The sequence below is a fragment of the Perognathus longimembris genome, chromosome 8, assembly GCF_023159225.1.
Source record: "Perognathus longimembris pacificus isolate PPM17 chromosome 8, ASM2315922v1, whole genome shotgun sequence".
Lineage (NCBI taxonomy): Eukaryota > Metazoa > Chordata > Mammalia > Rodentia > Heteromyidae > Perognathus > Perognathus longimembris.
This window is the reverse complement of record NC_063168.1, coordinates 2869630-2884491: the sequence shown is the minus strand read 5'-3', so window position 1 is coordinate 2884491 and position 14862 is coordinate 2869630. Positions and strand designations below refer to the sequence as shown.

Here is a 14862-nt window from a genome sequence, read left to right as displayed (position 1 = left end):
AAGGGGACATCTCCCAGGAAGTGGGCGGCGGAGGAGGAGGCAGGTGCTTCTGAAGCAGCAACGCTGACAGCTCAAACCGGGTCTTCTAATGGACACTGGCAGGTGAGAGGTCAACAGGACTGAGGGACATTGGTTCTGTGGCACTTGAGGTGCACAAGGCGGGGGGGGGGGGGGGAGGCTACTGGCGAGCTCCGAATGAGGCTGGTATTGTGAAGTTCAGAGTCAGGTTACTGATCTGAGCAGAACTAAGCAGTCATTACATGAAAAATGTTTATACAGTCATCTTTCGGTATCTGCAGAAAGACTGGTTTCGGAGACACCACAAAAATAGAACTCATGGGTGTGTAAATCCTTAAGTAAAATGGTACAATATTTGCAGAGAACCTCCCTCCCTCCTGCCACATGCTTAAATCATATTTTGATGACTTAGAATGCATGTTGCAAAAAATAGTTGTTACACTGAATGGCAAGGGAAAAAAAATCTGTGCAGATGGAATTTTTTCCCCAAATATATTTGATACTCAGTTGAATCTAGGATACTGAGCCCATAGAAATGGAGCACCGGGCTGGGGATATAGCCTAGTGGCAAGAGTGCCTGCCTGCCTCGGATACATGAGGCCCTAGGTTCGATTCCCCAGCACCACATATACAGAAAACGGCCAGAAGCGGCGCTGTGGCTCAAGTGGCAGAGTGCTAGCCTTGAGCGGGAAGAAGCCAGGGACAGTGCTCAGGCCCTGAGTCCAAGGCCCAGGACTGGCCAAAAAACAAAAACAAAAACAAAAAAAAACCAAGAAATGGAGCACTAACTATGTGGTGTGTGCATAAAATAATTTAGGACACAAGATCAGATCATTACTGCATCTTTTCGGAATGAGAATCTTGACTGTATCTACTCAAACTGAAGACATTATGTTCTTTGACCAGCTTTTTGTTGTTGTTGTTCTACTTGTATTTTCTTTCCAGTGCCAGGGGTTGAACTCAGGGCCTTGCACATTCTAGGCAAGCTCTCTACCACTAGGCTATACGTTCATCCCCCAAGAACTTTATTTCTAAGAATTTAGTCTACAGATGGAGTTACAATTAGTACAGCACAATAGTGACACAAAGGAATAAATGCAATGTTCAGGCAACAATTATAAATGTTGTTACATTTTATAATGAAATAGTTGCTACTTACCCAATGAAAAATATTAGGCCTATTATGTGTATTAATATGGGAACAAATCCAATAAGATAAGGAGAATTGCAATAGTAATCAGTTTAGAAATTAACGATAAGTGTTTATATAAAGAATAAAGATTAAATTATATATTTCTGATATGTCTGAAAACAAAAAGAATACTATAACCCACTTCATTTCTACTGACTCCAGAAACAGTATTCATGAAGTTAAAAGGCATTTCCATTTAGTAGATATCCTATAGCCCAAGGGTCACCTTTGGACTCGGGCATACGCTTCCAAAGCTATTGTAGAATTTAGGGATACACACAGCCGGCTCGGCAGGCCCCCAAACCTCTCTACGATGACGGCAAGGAAGTGAAGAGACAGAAACTCAAAAGGAAAAGGGAAAAGAGTCAACGGTCAAGGAGAAGTTTCAACGTTTGCTGAGAGCAGATGAGGGCGCTGTTAGTGCGGCAAGCTGGCTCCCCCCCCCCCCCCAAAAACAGCGCTGAGTGGCTCAGAAGCAGAAGGTCAGACACCAAAACCACGACCGAAACCGGGAGACCCGGGTGAAAGCCTGGTTGCGAGGCAGCTGCCCCTCGAGATCCCCCACCAAACCTCTACACACCGTGCAAGTTATCCCGGAAACGTCCGCAGGAGATGAGTCTTGGAGCACCACTAGAATATGAAGGCACAGAGAGGGGCCCACGCGAAGACTGGAGGCACGCAAGTCCGTACCCCAGCAAGGACTCGACCCCACCCCTCCGCTCCCGCCCGTGTGCCGGAACACCAGCACCGCACACGTTCCTATCCCGAGACACGGGAGGCAGAAGACTTCTTCACGTTCGTCCCGTGTAAGGAAGGCAGGCTTTACAGAGTGGAGCAAAACCACCGTTGACAGCTGGGAGTCCCTGACTTAATTTCCTGACACTTCACAGGCCCCACTCGTGCTCCCGGGGTTCCAATCACACCGGGGTGCTCCCTGGCTCCTCAATGGGAGGAGGCAGAAGACCAGAAAAGAGATGTGTGGGGGCAAGGACCTCGTGAATGTCAGAGGTCAAACACGTTAGAGGGATGCGAGGGGACAGAGCCAGAGTAGCAACGAGAGAGAACGAAAATCCAAACAGCAATGAAGACAAAAACGCATGCCTGAGAACTGGGGGGGGGGGGGGGGAATAGCCAAAGGAAAAGAAATGAGTGCTGGGGATCTGGCTGCAGGTGGAGCACGCAGAGTCAGCAGCAGGTCGAGTAGAATAAACTCTTTCATGGGAGAAGTGGAAAATAAACCAAGCCAGGCGTGGTGGTTCATGCCCGTAATCCTAGCTACCCAACAGGCTGAGATCTGAGGGCTGCAACTCAAAGCCAGCCCTCAGGAGAGTCCGTGAGACTCTGACCTCCAGTTAGTCACCGAAAAAGCCTAAGTGGCGCTGTAGCTCAAGTGGTGGACTGCTCGCTCTGAGCAAAAGGAGCTTAGGGACAGTGCCTAGGCGCAGAGTTCAAGGCCCAGGACGGGCGAGACAGACAGACAGAGAGAGAGAGAGAGAGAGAGAGAGAGAGAGAGAAAAAGGCTACCTATACAAGTTTTTGGTGGTGCTGAGGTTTGAACTCAGGTACTCTACCACTAGAGCCACATTCTCCATACCATTCTCAAGACAAGTTCTCTCTTCTCTGCCCGAGCCAGCCTAGACTTTGATCCTCCTATTTTGTGCTTCCTTGTGTGACAGGCTGGCAGGCTGGAAGGCAGGCGGGCGCGTCTGCATTCAGCCTCGGTGCTCCTCCCATAGTCTAGAACCATAAGCAGACACTGCCCTGCCAGCTGGTGGCTGAAGGCGCATCTTGTGAACATTTTCATTTTATTTTATTTTCAGGGCTGGCCTTGAACCGAGAGCAGCTGGTAATAGGCTTGAGCCACTGAGCCTACACATCACCACTAAATCTTCTTACATTACCAAAGGAAATACATTCCTATTTTATCGGCCACACCAATAAAAGGCACCGCCAGGTATAAAGTCCAAATCATCAGTGTAGACATCAAATCCGGCCACGGGAAAGGTCTGTCTGATCCCGTGCCATCGCAGGAAACACTGATCCCGGATCTCAGGAATTACCTCCTTCGGTCGTGCTGGCCGCAATCCAGGGGCTCACCGCAGACCAGCCTACGTCATTCATACAGGACACCCCAACGCTGTAGTTAGCCAGGGCCTGCAGCTGCGCGACGTGATACAGATGCGGCGAGGCTGAGGTGTTAAAGGTCATGACGGAGCCGTTACTCAGCGGATCCACTTCCTTCACCTGCACGATGAGGACACGCGGAGGCCGGCATTAGTAAGGCGGAGGGAATGCCGGGCGCGGGCCGCAGGGTTCCGCTGGGCTGCCGCGGGGGGGCGGCCCGGCTGTGTGTTACTCGTGGTGTTGCGGAAAAACGCCGAGACCACAGGGGGTCTTACTGCGACAGGTAAGGATCCAGAAGTTACCATCGCTGGATTCCACGTCTGTGACGTGACACCGGACAGCAAAGTAGCTTACAAATAAAGCAGCCATAAAGTAAAGCACTCAACACAAAGTAGCCTTCTCTTAGGGTCACCTCCGCTCTGAAGATGGCCTTGCTGGCTACTCTTTTAACGTGTTACTTTGTACAGTAATTAGGATTGAACCCGGAGCCTTGTGCATCCTAAGCAAGTGCTCTACAATTCAGCTACATTTCAGCTCTTTTATTTTAATCTTTGAGATAGGACTCAATGGCTAAGCTGCCCAGACTAGCCTCAGCTTTGTGGTTCTCCTTGCCTCAGCCTCCTAAGGAGTGGGGTTCACAGACATGCCGGGAACACAGGCCACCGTGCCCAGCAAAACTCTGTACCCTTTCCATTACCTAACCTGTGGGTCATGCTCCTGTTCTGTGGATAGTTTGAGGAGTATGTACTTTATCCTTATTCCTCTTTTCGCTGCCCTAGGACTTCAATGCAAAAAAGCACGCACATAGTGTAAATTTTATGGTACTTAGGTGAGATGGGAAGAAACAGGGAAGGGTCGTTCATATCTTACCTGGCCAGCCTTCCCAAATGTCCTTTCAACATGGATTTCCTCCTCTTTCCCTCCACGAGTCTCCCCACACCTCCCTCCAAATCTCTGTTTGTCCAGCATGAGAGGCAATTCTTGGCAAAACCCAGTTTTAGCCACAAGCCTTTTTTTTTTTTTTTTTTTTAAAGTAACTCCTGCTTTGGGAAGGTCCCCTTAATAATGACGGAGGATGCGTTCGGGGATGTGGCTATCCAATGTTCCCATTCTGAGAGGTGTGTGTGAGAGACTGAGAGCAAGAGGTCATAGATGAGCATCTTAGAACCCCAGTCTCCAGGTGACGCCATGATGACGGTACGGGGACTGAGCCCCACTCTCATGCCGACCCTGCGGGTGACGGGAAGGTACCGCTGGCCCCGAGGGGCCCTCTGAGGAGAAATGAGGGCCCTGTGCTTATCTTGGGGGTGGCTATTGGCGGAAGTTACTTTTTGTTTCTTTCCCACTGGAGTATGCGCCTACTTCCTGGTGACAAATGGCTACAGCGAAGGTGGCAGGTGCTGGCTCTCCGCCCCCGTCCCATTTCCGGAGCCACGCACGGGGCCCTTCCGGGGGCAGTGATGCTTTCTGACCGTCAGTGTGCCCCTGGAAGAAGGGGTTTCCGTACTGGCCCTTCTGTGGGGACCCCAGGGGAGGAGGGGGCATGCAGTGACGACAAGCACTATGTGGAAAGTTAAAAATAGGAATGGAATCTGGGGCCCAAAAATGGGTGGAAAAAAAGGAAGCAACGTCAGGACCGGAGGAAACGAGAGGGTGTGTCCCGCTAGTGCATGGGCCTGAACCTCATCCAAAACATTCATTTGTTACCCAGTCAGAGTTTAAAACTGTAACGAACGGCAAAACCATACTTGGTTCCTTCAGGAATGGAAATACACAGTTCACCAACAGAATATAAAAATGTAACTTCCAAAGCCATGGAAACGAACCCCAGCACGACGGCTGAGAAAATAAAGGATGATCAACTGCATGATGACGTTGAGGTCCATCACCTAATTGTTCAGTGTGGATAAAGCGCAAGATCGCTTGTGGAATGTAACAGGATGTCCTGTATGCATATTTGCTAAGCTCGTAATCCTACCAGAAATGGGAGGGAGGACGGGGGGGGGGGCAGGGCTAGCTGGTGGGGCGAGGACTTAATAACCCCACCCGTACCTCGGGATCCTGGGTGGCAGCAGCCGCCTGTGAGCTGGCTGGCCGGGACGCTATTTCTCAGATGCTAAGGCACAGCCAAGGCTAAGAGTGTGGCTGAAGCTTCCTTTGACTTACTTTGATGCTGGTCCTAGGTCCTAGGTTTTAAATAAATAAACAATAATATACTAAAGAGACTAAAGTCCTCTAAAGAAAAGCCCAGGACAGGATGGTTTTACTGGTGAATCCACAGCCTCCTCAAAGAAGCAGGAGGGGCGTAGTACTGAGGCCCAGCAACACACTGGCACCAAAGAAAAATCTGTAGGAAGACAACTCCGCACCAGCATACAGACAAAATTAGATGATGATGGTTGCACAGGTGTAAATATGCTACGCACCATGAAATTGTACACTTTAGATGGATGAAAGTTATAGGAGGTGATATATAGCTCGTAAAGGGTTTCTTGTTGTTGTTGCTGTTGCTTGGTTTTAAGACGGTATCCCTAGCTAAGGAATTACAGAGATAGGAAGAGTTACTAAATCTCACTTGGGAGACTGGAGTACTTGGGAGGGTTGAAAGCAATGTTAGGCAATAATTAAGCAAGGCTAGGTGGGGGAGGGAGGGGGAGGGAGGGTAAAGGCTATTTTGGGGATAATACATGTTTTTATTCTTCAGAAAAGAAACAGCTGCTAGATAAAGAGTAGGAGGCGCTAAGGGCAGAGAAACTCATTCCAGTCGGTATTAAAAACATCTTGTTGTCAACACAGAATTCTTCAGAAGTCACCTCTCTACGTCAAGTTTGACATGGCTGGCCTACCGTATGAAGTTAACATTTTAATGAATAAGACCAAGATATTTGGTACACGAAGAATTCTTATCCCTACCGAGTGCAAAGCAGAACACATGTGCATTGTCCTGGGACAGTCCCTGGTGTTTGGAAACCCATTCCCCCAGAGCATGTCTCTCCTGACTACAGAGAGCAGGCCGGCGGTTCCAAGCCCTACCGTTGGCACCCCAACTCCCTGGGCTTGAACTGCAGGCCTGTGGCTCGCGGCTGAGCGAGCTCGGAGCCTGCAGGGATGGTGCGTCCTAAGTAAGATAACGTAGTCGAGAGCCCTGGGCCTTGAAGACACTCATTCCACAGCCCTGTTAGCGCTCTGATGAAACAGGATAGCAGATCTCATGTCAATCAAGACAAGGGATCATTTTAGGCTTGACTAACCTAGTATTTCTTTCACCACTGTTTCATACCAATTTTCGGTAGTTGTTAGGAAGAGCTGAAGACTCTACAGGCTTATAATCCCCAGGTTTCTGGCGAATGTGCCACAGTTACTATCACAGGGACTTAGGTCTTGAAGGAAGAGCTGCACTAGGAAGCCCCTGGCCTCCTGAACGCCGATTAAGATGCGTTTAGGGAGATGCTTTTGTGATGACCTGTTAATTCTCCCTGGTCTCCTGATATTCCCCCGTGGAGACACGTGTCTCCTCTAGCTGAGTCCCGGACCAGACACGGGAGGAAGCAACGTCGTGGACAAAGTACCACTAGGCAGGGCAGGATGGCAGACGAGGACTGGGGAGAACAAGGGGTTCTGGGCGGGAGTGGAATTGGAGGCATGGACGCAGGGCTGTCCTGGGACGGGAAGAAAACCAGGCAGTCCTCTGGCATCAACCCACGACTTCCCTCCACAGGCTGGGGCTTACCTGAATGCTGCAGTTCCTAAAAGGAGAGTAGCCATCGAAGCCCGGGACCCAGGAGACGAGAATGCTGTGTGCTGTGCTGTTGAGGATGCGGACTTCGGTTGGCGGAGAGGGAATCGCTAGATGAAAGCAAGCACACATGCTTAGCTCTGGTATACACCAAGGGACGCCACGGCTACCAAGCAATCAGGTGACCGCAACGGACTTGGAGATCAGCAAAAGGAAGGACACGTTTCCAAGAGGACCCACCCCGGGCTGAGGGTAACGATAGGAGCCTGCGTGAAGACTTTCAGCAATGGTCCTGCTTGGACCTGAGAAGTGGAGCCGATCCAGTTCTGCTTCCTGAGGAAGCGAGGAGTCCTTTTAACTAGAAAAGAAAGTGGCAATACCCATGTCCTCCACTCAGTGAGCTCACTGCATCTGCTGGGGAAGGTGTATGTAGTATAACAGCTGTGCAATGGCTTTAGGCACATGCAGGACAAAAACTTCTACTTCAGGTAGAATACAAGAACATTCTACATGGAGAGAACCTTACCTCTCTGTGCTAAATTTAATTATTCGTAATAATTACCATAGGAAGTGATGACAAACATTTTCCGGGCTTACTGTGTACCAGACACTTCATGGACTTTCCTTCATTTGATCACTACGAGGACCTTATTAGACAGTCTTACAATCCCTCCTGACATACAAGGGAAGTGAGCAGAAAAGTTAAAAGTATGTCAAAGATCACAGAGAGATGCTCACGCCTGTAATCCTAGCTACTCAGGAGGCTGAAACCTGAGGACTGCAGTTTGAAGCCAGCCTGGGCAGGACAGCCTGGGAAGGACTCTTATCTCTAATAAAATATTTAAAAAGTCAGAAGTGGAGCTGTGGATCAAGTGGGAGAGCACTAGCCTTGGGCACAAGAAGCTTGAGGATAGTGCTCAGACCCTGAGTTCAAGCCCCAGGACCAGCACAAAAAAAGAAGAGGAAAAAAGAGGAGGAAGAAGGATGGACGGATAGATGGACGGACGAAAGGGAGGAAGGAAGGAAGGGAAAGGGAGGTAGAAAAGAAGGAAGGGAAAGAAAGGGAGGTAGGGAGAGAGGGAGGGAGGAAGGAAGGAAGGGAGGGAAGGAGGGAGGAAGGGAGGGAAGGAGGGAGGGGGAGGGAGGGAGGGAGGGAGGGAGGAAGGAAGGAAGGAAGGAAGGAAGGAAGGAAGGAAGGAAGGAAGGAAGGAAGGAAGGAAGGGGTTATAAACAGTAGAACAGGAACTTGGCCCAGGTCTACCTGTCTGCCTGGCCTCAGAGCCTGTGTCCTTCACTAGGACATTGGTGGCCCCTATGACAGACGGCAAGCCCATGGTACGGAGCACCTTTGGGGGCCTGGCAGGCTGATCTGCCATGTATCAGCTGGAGGGCCCGGGCACAGTCCCATGAGTCAGGTCCACTGTCTGATCAGTTCCCTTCTCTACAAGAGGGGGATAGGAGTAGCACTGCTTCGCGGGCCTGTGGTGGGAATAACTGAGATAATAGATGAGGCCAGGCTAGGTGTGGTGGAGAGACAGAGGTCAGGGGAGAGGGAGGCTGGGACTTCCTTCCGCACACACCGGATACCACGTCAAGGAGTTTCAGTTTTACGAGCACACCTGGAACTTGCCGAGGAGGAAATAGTCAGTGCACTGTTCCACTCAGTTTCCAAGGCAGATTATTTGTAGAGCCACCCTAAAGGATCTGCCTTTTCCAGATCAACACTGGGCTACCCAAATCACAAGGACAACAGTTTAGATGAAGGGAACCTTGGTTGCTCTGACAGAAAATTTAAAATACAACAAAAGCTGGAACCACAAGTTTCCGAAATAGGATAAAATATGTGTGTGAAATATAGAATTAAATGCTTCTCATTTTATACACTTTTAAATTTTAAGAAGTTTATTATATTCTAGGAAAAGGGACTTTACCAATTTGCACCCACTCACTAATTTCTGAAATTCCTAACATATATTTGAAAATTGTCATCATGAGATTTGTAAAAAAGGAAGGAAGTTATACACTTCCTCTAGTATTCACTTTTGGTTTTTCATTTAAAAAATTTCCAGTGAACTTTTAGAGAATACCCTGTTAGCCAGGCATTGGTGATTCATACCTGTAACCCTAGCTACTCAGCCTGCGCAGAAAAGTCTGTGAGACTCCATCTCCAATTAAATAGTACTGAGCTGGACTGGGGGCATGGCTCAAATGGTACAACACCAGTAGAGTGTGCAAGCCAAGCAAGTCCACAGCCCTGAGTTCAAACCCTAGTAGTGGGCAAAAGGGGAAGGAAAACACCCTTTCATAATCTTTCACCCACGGATTTTGCTGAAACTAAAAAGCAGCCTCTTGTTTAACTCTAATTTCCTTTGTAGTCTTGAATCTCGTTCTGCATCTCCCTGGTCTTTATTATTTTTGAATATGTTTCTTATCTTTAAGGAGTTGCACAAAGGCCTAGCCTTTAACCTATTACTTAACCTATTATTAAATATGCATTGTTTGCCTCTCCAAGGGTAAGAGAGAGGAAACATGAACCCAACATTGACTTCTAAATTAAGATCAAATAGTGACACATACAATGTGCTTGAATTTCCCTGAGAGCAAGCAAGATGACCTGAAAAGAGACGGGAAGACGGGGTTCGCTTGGAGGTTTTCCTTTTCTTCCAGCTTCTGGGTTTACATGCCTTTGCTTGCATAGTAGGAAGCACGGGAGCGCCTTCAATAGCCCGGGAGATTCTGTTACTGTAATCCAGGCGAAGCAAGCTCAGCCCTAGTGAAGTGCAAGCTCCAAGGAAGCAAGAAAGACAGGATGTAGGGGAAGGATGGTCAGAGCTCCTCCTCTCCCCCACAGAGCAAACGTGTCCGTTTCTCTGCTCCCGGCTTCCCCCGTCTCTAGGTCAGCAGTTGGCAGAGACTTGCATGAGACCCAGGTTGGTTGGTTTTTACTTTTATTACGCCTCAGCGATGAGTAACGTTTATGATAATCATCTCCATTTTTCTCAGCGGGGAACACTGAAACCCACTAGCTGGTGGGACTTGTTCAAGGTCGCGCGTGGACTCCAGCCTAGTAAGCCCTCCCCTCGGATCCCCCCATCTCCCCAGCACACCCCTGGGACCCGGCCTCGCGGCTCACCTTTGATGTTGACCTGCACGCCTTTGGACACGGTCAGTCCTTTGTCGTTGTGGGCCTCACAGCTGAAGATGGCCGTCTCCGTCAGACCTGGGCAGACAGACACCTGTGAGACGGACGCAGCAAGGACCCGAGGCGTCCTACCCGAGCCTGGGGGCTGTCCCGCTTTAAGCTCTTGGCCCATGGCTTCAGGCTCAATGTCTCAAGTGACCTTAAAAGGTGTGCAAACAGCTGGGATGAACCCCAGGCAGGGATGAACAAGGCAGCCTCCGCCGCCGCTTTCATTCCTCAGATCCCGAGTGCTGACACCTCAGGCAATGAAGCGGGATTGTTTACACTGAGGTTACTACGAGCCGGAATGGGACCCACCAACCCCAACACCAAGCAAAGTGCTTGTGAGGCTCATCTAGTCCTCTGTTGCCTAGACTCGCAAGACCACCAGGTCACTGTGCTAGGATGCTCTGATTACCGGAGATGTAAAACTGTTAGACAATCTCTTGAAATGAGACTCGGTTTTCTTTTGGCACACTAAGATTTGAATTCAGGGCCTCACGCTCACTTGATGTAAGCCACTCCTCCAGCCCTGCTTTGGGTTATTTTGGAGATGGAGTCTCATGGACTTTTCTGCCTGAGATGGCCAGTCCTGGGCTTGAACTCAGGGCCTGAGCCCTGTCCCTGAGCTTCTTTTTGCTCAAGGCTAGCACCCTGCCACTTGAGCCACAGCGCCCCTTCTGGCCGTTTTCTATATATGTGGTACTGAGGAATCGAACCCAGGGCTTCATGTATACAAAGCAAGCACTCTTGCCACTGCGCCATATCCCCAGCCCTTCACAGTGTTTTAATTTTCCAAGAAAAGGAGTATTTCCTCCTGACTGGAGAGAAATCTTAAATAGTAAAAATCCAGTAGGAGCCCTATCTTTTTATATTTGGTCACTTCCTCCCAAGGAGAAGATGAAACTGCTCCTCGATGGTGTGTTGATTTAAGAAAACAGTTATTTCAAGAGGAGACATATTCACCTTAAACCCGTCATCACATCAATAAAGATCACTTGGGAATACCCTGCCTCAGGAGTCTATATTCGCTGCTCGTATTCTTTCAGAGGAACTGTGGAAAATATATGTATCCTCTTAGACATTTTAACATTCATGTTCTAATTTTTTCATAATTTGAGAAGCTGCAGAGAATGTAATTTGAGGTATCCTGAATATCTGGACATGGACATGGTCCATAAAATCTCCCTTCTGGGCTAAGTTTCTACTATTAATTTTCTACTTCTCCCTGATAATTTTATCCTATAGCATACATGTGAATGTTGAAGAGTCTTTGGTTATTAACCTTAGAATAGGTTGTAGCTCAGTGGCAAATGGTATGCTTAGTGTTCATAGGCACTGTGTTCCATCCACAACACCAACAAACCAATAACAAAAACAAAGCTTGGTGATACCTCCTAGCCACAAATACATATATGTGTTCATTGAAATCCAAACTTTGTTTTCCTCTGGATTGATGATTATACTTATAATTATTAATTACGATGCAACTGATACTTAAGATAACACGAGTAATTATTAAATACAGTATGTTCCATTTATTGGAAGAACAACTGCTTTACTGGACAACATTTCAAATTTTCTGTCAATGTAGTGATCTACAAACATAACCTCCAGACAACAGAATAAATACATCAGCCATTCTTAAAATGTGATCTAGACCGCTTTAGAATTCCAGACACCCTCTTAGAAGCTTCAAAATGAAAACAACTTTCATAATAATAGGTTATTTCTCCTTTCTAGTCTCCATATCTTGAGACATAATGAAATGTACCAGAAATGTTTCCCAGAAGCTATATGATTAGCCAACAGTATATGTGCTTGTGAATTAGTGTGTTTAAAAAGATTTTCATTTTGGGGCATGGGTGTAGATCAGTGGTATATAGCATTTGCCTAAAGCTTTGGATTCAACTTCTGGCACTAGACAAAAACAAACAAACAAATAAACAAAAGAATCACCTTTTTCCATACATACAAACCCACATATACAAAAACTTTTAGTTCGCAGTAATGTTTAAGGCTATGAAGGGATCCTGAGACTAAAGCAAATGAGAACTGATATGCTATCATGTTTCCACGGGGGAAAGAAAAGTATTCCCTGTTTGTAAAGAGAGGGAGAGGTGAGAGGGAGAAGGCGGAAAAACCCCAGCATGGCCTCCTACTAGGGGTATTGGTTAGGTGTTGATTTTTACAAGAGAAGATACATGGACGAATACACAGAGGATGAGGATCAACACACTGACCCTCTAAGCTGGTGTGGGGTCGTGATCCGATGAGTTCCACGACACTGACCCCCTAAGCTGCAGTGTGAGATTGTGGTCTGCTGGTCTCAATGTCAAAGTCGGGCCTCTGACACTTTGCTTTTACACACGGTAGCATATCATTCAAGCTTTCAGTTTCTGAGTTCCCAGAAGACATTTGACCAGATCTCATGATCTCCTGAACTTGCAAAGCCCGACTCTCATTTGCCCGACTCTCATTTAGAATCATCAGCTTTGGTACAGGAAGACACTGGGAGTCGTTAACTACCTTCTTTTTTTGTATGCGGGGGGGGGGAGGGGGGGCGGGGAGCTGCAGGTTAAAGCCCAGCGTTTGACTCCACATACTCTGTTAGAACTCTTGGTAAACACTTGGGGACAAACTCCACCCCCACGAAGCTGGTGACAAGGGGAGCAAAGCGGGCTCCTTGGCGACGCAGGGGGCTTGTTTCACAGAGGCCCACTGAGCAGCTGTGTGTCATAAAGGAGGGGAATCCTGGCTCACGGAGGGCTTATTGATGCTCAAATGAAACTGGTCACGGGACATTACTCGAGGTCAAGAAGGAAGTCATTTTTCCTCTCTGTGTTTCTTTCCAAAGTGTACACCAGGTCAGAAAAACAATTTCCAGCCAACGTCCTGGCATGACCACCCACCCACGAGTGCCACATGACCTGTTAGGCCACTTCCCACGCGGCCACGTGCTTGAGGCTCAAAGGCCAAATGGACACCAGCTGAGCAGAATGGAAACCCAGCCAAACCAAAGTGACACCGGCACCCAGGGCCCACGGGAGTCCTTTGTCTCCACCTCCCTTCCTCTGCCCCCGGTTTTGGGGAACAAATCAAGGGCCTTGTTCATATCTGGGGAGCACTCCATCACTGAGCCATATTCCCAGCATTCATACTTTTTTTTCCCCAATTAAACACTGTTAGGCTTCATAGCACCATCTTCCTTACTACAGACTTGTGTATGAGCCTGGACTGTCCATGTGCGCACTGGGAAAGGCCAGCGGCGGCTCCTCCTTCACCTGCTCCCCTGTGGGAAGGAACAATAATCCCCAGACTGGAATAGACCCGGGTGTTTTATAGCCTGAGCCCTTGTGGCTTTCCAGGGAGAAAATCATCCGCCCTCACCTTCATTTCTGAAGTCTCCACCCTCCCTCCCACTCTAGCACGGAGGCTTCAGGTCCCGGGGCGGGCTGCACAGTCAGCCCCAGCTAGCCAGTCCTCCTCCCCCACAATCCCCCCACTGTCAGATGCTCTTCTCAGCTCAGCTCCAGGGTGATTATTCGTCCCTCTCTTGCTTACTCCTCTCCTGGTATGAAAAAAAGACATAGCTAGGGACACAGATCTGAAAGCTATTTTTAAGGGGCATTCGGCAACAGGATATTCGATGGATATACAAGTAACTGTGGCGGAAGTGACTTCCAAGGGCACCATTGGGCCAGTTCTTTGAGTTCTAGATTCAGCAAGCCTGAAAATTCACTAAACAACCTGCTCCTTCATTTTAAAATTCTAGTGTCCATCTTTCTCCCAGAGGAAGTAACAATCAGCATGCTACAGAGGTGAAGGCGTTTATCAGTTCCAAGTTTTCCACGTGGTCCGCAAGCATCCCTTCAATACCGAGGACTCCCTCCCTATGTGCCGGGCTGTGTTTCCTGGGAACTTAGGAGAGAGAGACAACCTCTGTGCAGAAACCAGAGGCCTCTTCCCTTCGACAATTCCCGTCTGCATCCGGAGAAAGGGACGATATTCTTGGCAAGTGAGACGGGCACTGTGTCTGAAGGCAGCGAGCGAGCAAGATGGGAAACCAGGGAGGGGGGGTGATGTTTCATAAGGAGAAGGGTTAGAAGTAGCTCCTGGAGAAATGGCTTCTGGGGGAAAGACACGGGGTGAAGGAATGGGCCAAGTTGCTACTGAGGTCCTGGGGAGACTGTTAGCAATGAACAAACAAACAAGCAGGTTGGAAAAGACCATTTTGTTGTTTTGTTGTTTTTTTTCCAGACTAGAGTGGCACCCTGGCACTCTGAGCAGAGCGCTGACAGGATCTGACTGGTGTGCAGGCCGTTCCAGCCGCTGAGTGGAGGGCAGACTTGGAGCAAGCGGGTTTCTTAATTATTTCCCCGTTATAAAACGAGTACTAAAAATGCCCAACTAAATCAAAGCTTGCTGTAAGGGTCAAAGCTTCCTTGGAGGAAGCACTGTGAGAATTGTGAACTGGTGTGTATAAATTCTAATGATTACTGTTATTGTTATTACAGTGGATATTCCTAATGATACACGGTACACAACTAGCTTCCCTCGACTTTGAGAAGTGGTTTCTATAGGAAATGAGTGTTGTTTTTTATTTTATTT

At 48.3% G+C, this 14862-nt stretch overlaps 1 protein-coding gene across 1 annotated transcript in view; it reads right to left on the bottom strand.

Annotated features, from left to right (window-relative positions):
• Nucleotides 1-14862, bottom strand: part of Mertk (MER proto-oncogene, tyrosine kinase) — an 89389-nt gene that overhangs the window by 36654 nt on the left and 37873 nt on the right. The window contains exons 6-8 of the mRNA XM_048353511.1: nt 10204-10290; nt 7065-7180; nt 3271-3454 (exon numbers count right to left, since the gene is read on the bottom strand). Coding sequence (XP_048209468.1) covers nt 3271-3454; nt 7065-7180; nt 10204-10290 — 387 coding nt within the window. The remainder of the gene's footprint in view (nt 1-3270; nt 3455-7064; nt 7181-10203; nt 10291-14862) is intronic.